The 12188-nt window shown below is 35.8% G+C and overlaps 1 protein-coding gene across 3 annotated transcripts in view; it reads right to left on the bottom strand.

Annotated features, from left to right (window-relative positions):
- Heatr5b (HEAT repeat containing 5B) overlaps window positions 1-12188 on the bottom strand; it is a 70319-nt gene that overhangs the window by 41870 nt on the left and 16261 nt on the right. For all 3 annotated transcript variants that reach the window (XM_048353121.1, XM_048353123.1, XM_048353122.1), the window contains 7 exons: window positions 11109-11220; window positions 9044-9196; window positions 8106-8205; window positions 7174-7283; window positions 5547-5710; window positions 4534-4709; window positions 1918-2023 (listed from right to left, as the gene is read on the bottom strand). In XM_048353121.1, coding sequence (XP_048209078.1) covers window positions 1918-2023; window positions 4534-4709; window positions 5547-5710; window positions 7174-7283; window positions 8106-8205; window positions 9044-9196; window positions 11109-11220 — 921 coding nt within the window. The remainder of the gene's footprint in view (window positions 1-1917; window positions 2024-4533; window positions 4710-5546; window positions 5711-7173; window positions 7284-8105; window positions 8206-9043; window positions 9197-11108; window positions 11221-12188) is intronic.

Below are 12188 nucleotides of genomic sequence, written 5' to 3'. Positions count from 1 at the left end.
TAATCCAAAGATTAATATCTGGTTTTGTATATAAAGAATATTCTATAATTGAATTGACCACTATTTAACTGATTGGAATTTATCACTCTAACTTTAAGGGAAGAAAAGATATGAAGAGGTGGGGTTTTTTTTTTTTGGCCAATTCTGGGCTTGGACTCAGGTCTGGAGCACGATCCCTGGCTTCTTTATGCTCAAGGCTAGCACTCTGCCACTTGAGCCACAGTGCCACTTCTGGACTTTTCTATATATGTGGTGTGAGGAATTGAACCTAGGGCTTCATGTATATGAGGCAAGCATTCTTGCCACTAGGCCATATTCCCAGACCTGATCTGAGAAGTTTGAAACTGATTCATGTGAATAAAGGTTCAACAAATAACAACTATGTCTTATACATATAATCTGTGTATATGTAAAGACAAAATTCATGAAGAATAATCAGCAACTGACTACTGATATTGTTTGTTTATCATACTAAACCAAGTATCTCTGGTATTGCTATACTTACTGTTCTGGAATTTAAATTTACTTACTTGACACAAAAATCAAAGTCATAGTACCAGAAAAAAAAGTTAAAAATAGCATATCTACAAAGAAAATAAACCTGTATGATATTACAGAGAATTATTTTCCCAACCACCAAGGCAGACCATACTCACTTATTTTTAAAAATAAAAACTCAAGTGGGACTAGAAGAGAGCGAGGAAAGTGGTGACATTGTCAAAAAGAATGCACTCTTTATATGACTTATATAACTGTAACCCTTCTGTATATCACATTTATAATAACAAAAAATATTGTCGGGGCTGGGAATATGGCCTAGTAGTAGAGTGCTTGCTCACATACATGAAGCCCTGGGTTCAATTTCTCAGCACCATATATATTGTAAAAAGCTGGAAGTGGCACTGTGGTTCAAGTGGCAGAGTGCTAGCCTTGAGCAAAAAGAAGCTAGGGGCAGTGCTCAGGCATGGAGTTCAAACCCCAGGACTGGCAAAAACGTGTGTGTGTGTGTGTGTGTGTGTGTGTGTGTGTGTGTGTGTATAATATATTATATATATACATATATATATCCCAAAAGCTCAAATGGTAGAGTAGCTCAAATAGTAGAGTGTCAGATGAAAAAACTCAAATGTCAGTGTTAATTGGTCACTAAGAAGGGTATATACTAGTGGTTACATAAATAGTATAAATCTTTATTTCTTTAACTATGGCCTAAGTCCCTTATTACTAGTGCTTACAAAATATAACTTAATATATGTTCATTTAATTACTTGTACTTGCTACTATTTTGTTTTAAAGCAATACCCTACAATAACTACAGTACTAAGTAATATAAAAGGCTTTCAAATGTACTATGAAAGACTGTAAAGGATAATGCCTGAATTGTGAGCTAGACAAAATTTGTTATTCTACTTCATAAGTGTAGAACTGTAGTTCAAAAAGGCTAAAGAAATTCCAATGAATATAAATATATTGAGTAGCTATACCAGAAAACGATCTCTATAAGCTATATTCTTTCAACTATATAACCCACATTCTTTCAACTAAATAATGCAAGCTCTCATGTTTATAGTTTAAGATGCAAATTAAACTTAAGCTTTGTTTTAGCAATCCTCACTAGGAAATCAGACTTAATTAATCAGAAGTCCTTGAAAATTCTAAAAAATACTTACTGGCACTTGTAAAGTTTGAGGTTCAAAATCAAAATATGAACTTTAACATTACAATAATATATAACACTTATTTAATGACAGTGCAATACAGTTTCTAGTTATCTTAGTAAGCTAATATATAAGTACATCTATCGAGTGCATGTATATATATATACACAAAAGATTATAGCAATCTTAATATTCCTAGTATATTAAAATGCATTAACATCATATTTCAGAGAATTTATTATAATTTAAAAGCAAATACCTTTAATGCACTAAGAACAGCAGTGAATATATTAAGCTGCACAGCCTGCTGGCGAACACCCTTGGCTTGTTTAACACATTCAGCAAAGTGATCCAACATTTGCAATCTATAATAAAAGGATAAAGTTCACATTAGTGACACTTTTATTTAAATATTATCCAAAAACATATGTAAATACACCAACTGTTTAACAAATAATGTCTCATATTATCTATTTTGTTTCAGTCTCATAGCTGATTAAAATCTATAGCTCCTCCTGTGTATAATCATGTAATTAATTGTATGGGGCAGAGGGGAGGGGTGCAGGAAGTTGGGTACTAATACTGGAGCTTGAATTCAGAGCTTCAAGCTCTCCCTCAACTTTTTTGCCTACAGCTGGGTGTTCTACTACTTGTGTATCACCTTTAGGTTCAACCTTTTGCTAGTTAATTGAAGATAAAATGAGTCTAGCAGAATTGTCTGTCCTGTCTGGCTTTGTACCCCAATCTTCAGATCTCAGCCTCTGAGTAGCTAGAATTAAGATGTGAGTCACTGGCACCTAGCTTCATGTAGTTAATTAAGTAAAAAAAAAAGTCTAGGTGCCCAAAATGAGAGAGAGAAAGAGAGAGAGAGAGAGAGAGAGAGAGGAAGGTAGGGAGGGAGAGAGAGAGTAATAAGGTTCAATTAGCAAACTTAGGTCATAATTGCAGCAGACTTCAGTATTACCACCAGAGTCCAATGAATTGTTCAGCATATAGCAAGTATGCTATACTTTGCACTTTGAATGTCTCCCAAAGGCCCATGTGTTAAAGTTTGATCTGTAGGGTGAAGGTATTTAACAGGAAGAGTCTAGAAGAAAGCCCAGTAGACATTCTAGTAGAGTCATTGGGTGTGTGTTCTCAAAAGGGATTGTGGCTATCTTGTCTCCTTCTTTTTGCTTCCTAGACATAAGGTAACCAGTTTTACTGTACCATTCAATTTTATTATGTTGTGCTATCTCATCACAAAACCAAAATTAATAGGACCAAAGAACCATAGACTAGAGGTTCTAAAGATACAAGCCAAAATAGTTTCTTTTTTTGTAAGTTAATTATTCATAAATTATTTTGTTATAGGAACAGAAAATTGACTGGAACATATGCTTAAGTTTTGAGCTTTTTGTCTTTTGAAACAGGGTATTGCTATATTGCTCAGACTTGCCTCAAACTTGTCATTCTCTTGCCTTGGCCTCTTGAGTAAATGGAAATCCAGGTGTGAAGCCCTTACCAAGCTTTTTCAAGGCTTCTTCAATAGAGTGATTATCATTAAATTGTGCATCTATGTAGATTTGCATGTGTGTGTGTGTGCATGCATGCGTGTGCTCATGCACACATGTGTGCTGCTCTCAGGGTTTGGGTGCTATCCTTGGGGTTTTTTTTAAATCAAGACTAGTACTTTATCACTTGAGGTATAGCTCCACTTTTGGCTTTTTTGGTGCATAATTGGAAATAATAGGTCTCACAAACTTTCCTGCCCAGGCTGGCTTCAAACTTTGATCTTCTAGATCTCAGCCTCATGGCTAGCTAGGCTTGTAGGCAGGAGCCACTAGTGCCCAATTTCAACCAAATATTCTTATATTGGGGTAAAGCAAAATTTCATAATTAAACCTTAAATATGAAAAGCAAATTAAAAGTAATTTATATTATATATTTAAAGATATAATATCTTTCACATACTAATGCAACTTGATTGTGGTTCTGAGGCTCAAACTCAGGGTCCTAAACTCTCTCAACCACTTAAGCTGTGCCCATAGACCATCTTTTTTGCTATAGTATTTTTAAACACATTCTTGCCCAGACATGCTTAGATCACAATCCTTTTTACTTAGGCATACCATATAGCTGAAACCACAGATCCATGTGACCACACCTAGCTTATTGATTGCAATGAGGTCTCTATGCAAAATGCCTACTCAAGTTAGGGATAGTGATTATGAATATCAGATATAGAAAACCAAAATGCTTTTGTTACAAAAAAGATCCTGGTATCTTAGCTCCCCAAGTTAAAGACTTGAACTCAGAGACCAATCGTATTACACACTAGTAAGCATATCACCTTTAAGTGTACAATAACAGAATTAGCAAACTGATATCCTTAACTAAAGATATGTAGCCGAGGGCTGGGAATATAGCCTAGTAGTAGAATGCTTGCCTCCCATACAGGAAGGCCTGGGTTCAATTCCTCAGCACCACATATATAGAAAAAGCCAGTGGTGGCACTGTGGTTCAAGTGGTAGAGTGCTAGCCTTGAGCAAAAAGTAAGCCAGGGACAATGCTCAGGCCCTGAGTCCAAGCTCCAGGACTGGCAAAAAAAAAAAAAAAAGAGATATAGTTAACTAAAAATCGACATACAACCAATTATGATGAACTTTAGTAGTGCAAGAAATAGTCCACAATACAATGAATACCAAAGGCACTTGAGTACACAGGGCCAAAACCAAATTTTCAAACCATGTAGAATTTGCATGCAATATATTTTATCACGTACATATCACTATGTTAGCAAATTTATGAGAGTATTTTTTTAACTGTAGCTCACAAAAATCTACTGTATGAATATTACATTTGGCTAAAACTACCTCATTGGCTTTATACTAACCTGTGTTTGTAAGAAACATGAGGAAAAACAACACCAAAAAGAGCCACAGAGGCATCAATGACTGAGACTCCAAGAGGGAGAGGCCCAGGTACAGCTTCCCCAGCAGGTATTCGTAAATAAATGGAGGAAGGGTCATGTTCAAGAGCCCCACTTCCGGACGCACTATTTGGCTGGAGCTGCAAAGAATAACATGAAAGTTAATCAAAACTACCATAGAAAATTCATGTGCTAAGAATTAGATATGAAGCTGGACAGAAAACAGAAAGCTAATTAAAAACACAGTTATTGTTGACTTGAAAGTGATCAAGTGGTAAAGTGCCAGACAATGAGCAAAAGCAAACATCAGACAGCAAGTTCAAGTCTCAGTCTTGGACAAAAAAAGGAAAAAGAAAAATTCAATAATTGTATCTAAATTTCTTTAAAAATAAAAATACAATTTGGCATTAAAAAGTAACCATCAGTAACACTATATAGGACTTTAAGAAAAGTTGTATTCATTTTAAAACATTTTTATACAACCTACTTAAATGTGTAAACAAAATAACATCAGCGATAACTAAGCCCACAACAAAAATTACTTAGAAGAGGATTTTTGATTTTTTTTTTAAAGCACAGTTAAAAATGGTATACTCAGTGGGCAAAATAGGTGCTAAATATAGTCTAGTCATGCTCTCATCCTCTCCAACCAGCTGGAGGCATAGCTCAAGTCACAGAGCGTCAGTCAATGAATGAAAGCAAATATCAAAAAACAGTTACAATTAATTTTGCTACAATTAACTTAGGACATTTAAACACAAAGAAGGCTGAATAAAGACAATTTGCCAAATTCTAACATCAGCTCTTTAGATTGTTTTAATCATTTATTTACCATCATGATTCTATATGTAAGTGTCTAAGAAAGTTAAATGAAAAGTAAATTTTAGTAAAATGATAGTCTCTTTCAAACAACAAAGTATATTAGAACCATTGGTTTAGATTAATCAGCCATTTCCTTTCCCTGTAAGGTTTATTACCTGGTCTTCAATTGATTTATGATCAGTTTCTTGCAGCCAGGAACCAAGGAGAACACTGTCATCATAGTGGCAGAGGGATCGAAGGAGAGAGGTAGTTGTGTTGGCTGAGTTGTCAGTCAAAGTGAATTCTGCCACCAGTTCCCTAAGAAGTGCATTGAAAGATCCTAAAAAGCAAATCTTCATGTCAGATTAAAAATTCAACTTTCATGAAAACTACAACATGCTTAACAGTTATAAAATAAATATATATACTTTTTAAAAAATCTGTATTTTTGATGGTAAGGGTTTTGAATTTAGGGACTCATACTTGCTAGGCAAGTGCTCTACCACTTAAGCCATGCTCTCAGCCCTAATTGTTTTTGCCAGTCCTGGGGCTTAGGACACAGGGCCTGAGCAATGTCCCTGGCTTCTTTTTGCTCAAGGCTAGCACTCTACCACTTGAGCCACAGAGCCACTTCTGGTTTTTTTATGTGTTGCTGAGGAATCAACCCCAGGGCTTCATGCATGCTAGGCAAGCACTCCACTACTAAGCTACATTCCCAGCCCCTATTTTTTTTTTTTAAGATAGTACTTCAATGGGGCACCAGTGCCTCATATCTATAATCCTTGCTACTCAGGAGGCTGAGATCTGAGGATTGTAGTTCCAAGCCAGCCTGGACTTTAGAAAAACCCATGAGACTCTTATCTGTAATTAACTACCCGAAGTCCAGAAGTGGAGCTGTGACTAAAGTGGTAGAATGCTAGCTGGCCTTGAGCAAAAAAATTCAGGGACAGAATGCAGGCCCTGAGTTCAAGCCTCAGGAACGTGGTCCCACTATTTCTCTAAGCTGGCCAAAACTCGTTGGGTTGAAATGATCCTCTTATCACAGTTTCATAGGTAGTTGAGACTAATGTACATGGCCCCATTTAAAATTTTACAAGTTATATATACCTGGGACTTGGTTGATACATGAAAAAATATATCAAATAATTTAATACAGCTTTTTATATATGTCACTTTTATTATTTTATGTGCCTTAAGAAGAAAACACAGAGGACAGATTTACCTTAAATATAATAAATGCTACAGGACATTTTTATTGCTGATTGTCCAATGTTGTGCAGACACTGAACTTGAGCTACTAAAATTTCCATGCATAGTACAGAGAAATACATGGTTATTTAATATTAATGTTTTATGTAATATTTTATTTCTGCAACTCCTATTACTAGTCTCCCTTCAGGTTCCTAAATTATAGGATATTTTACAATGTATATGAAGCAGTTTAGGACATTAACTGAAAGTTCAGACATTGAAGATACACGGGCTAAATCTCAATCCAAGCTCAGCCACTTACTAGCTCTGACGCAGATAAGTTACTCTATTTCTGTCTGTCTAGGATTCTTTATCATTAATTTATAAGCTGAGTTTTAGAGTCACAGAACTAATATAAACAACAGGCTTGGAATGGGAACTTACACAGTAAAAACTCGTTTACTTGTACTCCTTTACTTGTACTTTTACACAACAGTGGCCTTTCTTTCTAAAGTGGTTCCATGGGAGACTGGTCAGATTCTTTAATACTATAAGGAACTGGAAAAGCATATTGAGGATTTTTTTTTATTAGAAACTGAAATGTTTATTTACCTTCGTAAGTTTTTGGAGGTAACAAAGCCAAGATATCATAAAGTCTTAAGCGGACCATTGCTGCACTAGCTTTCAGATGTGCTCCATGAGCTTTAATTACAGATGGAATGCTAAAATAGCAAAAGCACAGTTAAGATCAGCTTTGTAAAATAAGTATTATTTGTGAATGCCTGGCAATATATTGATATAGTGCCAAAGTACACTGATAAGTATCACACATATCCATTTTATGATACTTACCACTGGCAGCAGAAACACAAACACACACACACACACACACACACACACACACACACCGGTTTTTTTTTTCCATCAGTTGTGGGGATTGAACTCAGGTCCTGTGCTCTGTCTCAGAGCTCTTCTGCTCAAGAATAGTGCTCTACCACTTTGAGCCATAGCTTCACTTTAGGTTTTCTGGTGGTTAACCGGAGATAAGCGTCTCACGGACTTTCCTGCCCAGGCTGACTTCAAAATCCTCATATCTCAGCCTCCTGAGTAGGTAGGACTATAAGTGTGAACCACCAGCACCGGGCTTACATTTATATTTTAATTTACATCATAAATACAATTGTTCTTCTTTTTTTTCTTTTTGCCAGTTGTGGAGCTTGAACTCAAGGCCTGAGCACTGTCTCTGGCTTTTTTTTGCTCAAGGCTAGAACTCTACCACTTGAGCCACAGCACCACTTCTGGCTTTTTCCATATATGTGTTGTTGAGGAATCGAACCCAGGGCTTCATGTATATAAGACAAGCACTCTACTGCTAGGCCATATTCCCAGCCCCATAAATACAATTGTTAAAGTCATTTTTTGCTAAAATTCAGTTTTATGTGATTTCTACAAAACACGCTTAAAAGTATAAAATATGCCTACATGAAGTTTTAATTTATTAATACATAAAACAAGGTGGTATCCTGTTGTAATTGTTTACTTACTGTGACATCATAGTCATGGCACATTCAATAGGAGTCATTAATTTCCGAATCACATCTTCAGTTAGGAGCTCAGGACAATGTGCAACAAAACTCCTCATGGCTAGAAAAAAAAATTTAAGTCAGATTTACAGCAGCTTTTGTGAACATAAATATACTTTAAAAATTACATAATGGCACTTTCAAACCAAAAGGACCACCAGCAACAACTCCTGAGAAAAGTCATTACAAATGGCTGGAAGAATGGACACAGAAATGAATAGGAAAAGATTTGTGTTAAGGAGATTTGCATAAGTGGGAATTCAAATGACTATAAAGAGTTTAGGATGAAGACAGATCCAGAAATTACTAGAATGGTCCAGTGAGAGAAAATATCTTTACTGGCTCTTTAGCAATAGAGCTAGGACCAAAAGGCTTCTCAGATGTGTAGGAGCACAACTGCCACTGTGCCCTGCCACCCCAATGGTTCAATATACCTCTCTCCCAGTTGAAGAAAAGAAGTATTTCTTACACTGATAAACTGAAATACTGAAATATTTTCTTTTTTGTATGTGTGTAAGTTTGGGGTTTGAACTCAAAGCCTGTGTATTGTCCATGAGCTGCTTTTGCTCAAGGCTAGCGCTCAACCATGAGCCATTCCACTTCTAGCTTGTTTTGTTAGTTAACTGGATATAAGAATCTCACAGACCTTCCTGTTTGAGATGGCTTCAAACCACCATTCTCAGATTGGCTAGGATTACAGGCGAGAGCCACAGGCACCTGGCTGAAATACTTTCTATTACTAGGAAATTGGAATTATCTATTGGGTTTCTCTCTAAGTCTAAAAGATATGAATTTATCACTAAATACTAAAATAAAGTTGAAAAAGTGATTATCCTTCATTTGCAAATATTTTAGTATTTCAACAATATTTTAAAAGTTCAATACTTCCAAGTTCTTACCACATAAAGCTCCAGCACGACCTTCCAAAGTTACCTGCCAGGTAAAAGAATCACCCCGGGCTTTCTCTGCCTCCAATTCCTTTAAAGAACGAGGGAAAACATTTCGCCACAACAACAACATCTTGGGCAGATGGTACCGAACAACAGATGGTCCTAATCAAAATAATAATGAATAAAATTCTGTAAGCATACATTACAAACAAAAGCCCCCAAATTAAATTCCACACAGGCTTTAACATTTCACTCTGTTTTTTAATCTCAAAAATTAACATGAGTTTCAAAATCTCTTTTTTTGTGTGTCAGTCCTATGGCTTGAATTTAGGGCCTGAGAGCGTCCCTGAGCTTCTTTGCTCAAGGCCAGCATTCTACCACTTGAGCCACAGTTCCACTTCCAGCTTTTTTGTGGTTAATTGGAGATACGAGTCTCAAGGAATTTCCTTCAAATTTAGATGCTAGATCTCAGCCTCCTAAGTAGGATTAAGTCACCAGCACTTGGCCTCAACATGGTTTGTTTGTTTTTTTAATCCAATAAGCATAAAAAAAATATCCTTTAAAGGGGCTGGGAATATGGCCTAGTGGTAAAGTGCTCGCCTCATATACATGAAGCCCTGGGTTCGATTTCTCAGCACCACATATGTAGAAAGAAGCCAGAAGTGGCGCTGTGGCTCAAGAGGTAGAGTGCTAACCTTGAGCAAAAAAAAAAAAAAAAAAAGCCAGGGACAGTGCTCAGGCCCTGAGTCCATGCCCCAGGACTGGCAACAAAAACAAACAAATAAACAAAATATCCTTTAAAGTAGCTGGGAGTCAGTGGCTCCTACCTGTAATCCTGGCTACTCAAGAGGCTGAGATCTGAGGATCAAGGGTCAAAGCCAGCCCAGGCAGTAAAGTCCATAAGACTCTTATCTCCAATTAACTACCAGAAACCAGAAGTGGAGCTGAAGAGCTCAGGGACAGTGCTACGGCCCAGAGTTCGAGCCCCAACAACAACAACAACAAAATCCTTAAAGCATAATAAATGTCAGTTAAAAATACCAGTATTTTTAGTATCAATTATAAAATATATAAAAAGCAATTTAAAATTATACAACAATATTCAGAATAGTAATTACATATAGTACACTAAAATAAGTAATAAAATCTACCTGGCACATGGTGTGTAAGGTCTTTTCCATATATACAGACATATATAAACATATATACCTATTCCAGACATATATAAGTACATATTCTTCTACTCTTGGGCAATGTATATAGTTAATCATAAAGAAATATATTAAACACTAAAAACTTATATTGCTAAAAAAATTCATTTAACATATCACTTACATACTAAACATAAACTTCTGGGAAAGAGTTACCACTTTTGTTTTCTTTAGAAAACAAGGCTAAAGTATAATTTCCTATAGATAGCAGCTTAGAATAATGAGCAACTATGTAGCATAGTCACATACTTTGTACATAGCAGGTAGATATGTAAACTAAAGAGTAGACATAGCTTGTTACAATAGTATGTATTTCTGTCTAATAGATCATGCTCAACTGTGTCCATATCTAAGATTTATCAGAGCACACAGGAAAGTTTAGTACATAAAGACAACCTTCCCAAAGCAGCACTAACCATTTAAATGTGACTTTCTCATTCTTAAAATCAAGACTTCCTTTAAGAGCCTTCCCAAAGCAGCACTATTTAAATGTGACTTTCTCATTCTTAAAATCAGGACTTCATTTAGGAATTGGGATTCCCTATCACCCCATACCAACTCCCACATTCTCAACTCTTTCCATTAAAAATAGGTTCTCAAAGTAGTAAATGTATAAAAGCTATTCTTTTAGTAAAGGTGAAGCTTTTGTTAAAAAAAAAACAAACAACAAAAAACAACTTTCTCACTAAATATCCTTGCATAGAAATTATTATTAGAAAAGGTACTGCCAAATGATGGGGAAACATCCTTATTATCTCATTCAAAGTCTCGACTGTGAAGTTTAATACTTTTAAATTAAATTTGCTTTATAGTGCACTGACAATAACACAGTAAGATAAAATCCTAGTCAGAGAGAATTGTACCTAGAGTCATGAGTGCTCCAAGTAAAAGCCATCCAGCTTGGGTACGCTGTAAAGACAGTCTGCTGTTCTGGGCAGCGGTTCGTAACAGATCTTCAGCAATACTAACTACCATCTGCAAGAGAAGTTTACAATTACATTTTAATATAAGCAACTTGAAGAAATCAAATATGTCATTGGGGAACTAGTATATTTTATCTCAAAGGAAGTTGTCCTTTCATGATGTTACTGTCTACAAATATTCAAAGTCAACATTAAAACCTCCAGAATGGTGTAATGTTTAGAGTAGTTCTAGTCCCTGCCTCCTGGGATTATATCCTGACACTGACCTGGAACAACCTCACCCGTTTGCCTCAGTTCTGTCCATGTTAAGATAGGAACAATTAGGTTATCTATCTCATTCTTGCCAGGACAATATAAATTAATACACTTGTCCTTAGGCTAATCTTATGAAATTATTCTCTGTTTAGAAAGAGAAAAATAGAAAGCAGGATGCAATATGTAATTAAGTGACAAGTAGTAGTACAGATGTAGAAATATGTTAGCACAAGGCCATAGAAAGCACATTTTTTGTTTTTTTTTTAAATTTATTTATTGTCAAAGTGATGTATAGTTTTTTCTGTTTTTGATACAAGGTCTCACTATGTAGCTCAGGCTGGTTTGAACTCACAATCCTCTGGCCTCCTAAGTGCTGGTATTACAGGCATGTGCTACCATGCCTACAAGTAAGTAGTCTTAATTCAAGAAGACTGAATTTTAAATGAGCCTCTAAACAAACAAGTTTAAGTTCTATACAGGTGGATAATAAATTCTACTGTAAGACAGGACGTGAAGCTGAAATGGGCATAGAAAAAGCATAAAGATTAACCTAAGTAGAACAGTGCAACATCAAAGCAAACATAAAAATACTGTAGGAAAGATGGAAGAAAAAGAAGGCTAATTAATGAAGAAGCTACCAAATTACAAAGGGAGATGGTCTTCAAGTAGTAACTATGGAACTTGTATGAATGAATGAAGCTGGGACCAATGTCCCAGGAAAAAAATAAAAATTTAAAAATCTAGCTACAATCTACTTATATAGTT

Source organism: Perognathus longimembris, chromosome 8 (assembly GCF_023159225.1).
Source record: "Perognathus longimembris pacificus isolate PPM17 chromosome 8, ASM2315922v1, whole genome shotgun sequence".
Classification (NCBI taxonomy): domain Eukaryota; kingdom Metazoa; phylum Chordata; class Mammalia; order Rodentia; family Heteromyidae; genus Perognathus; species Perognathus longimembris.
This window is presented reverse-complemented; position numbering and strand designations above follow the sequence as displayed.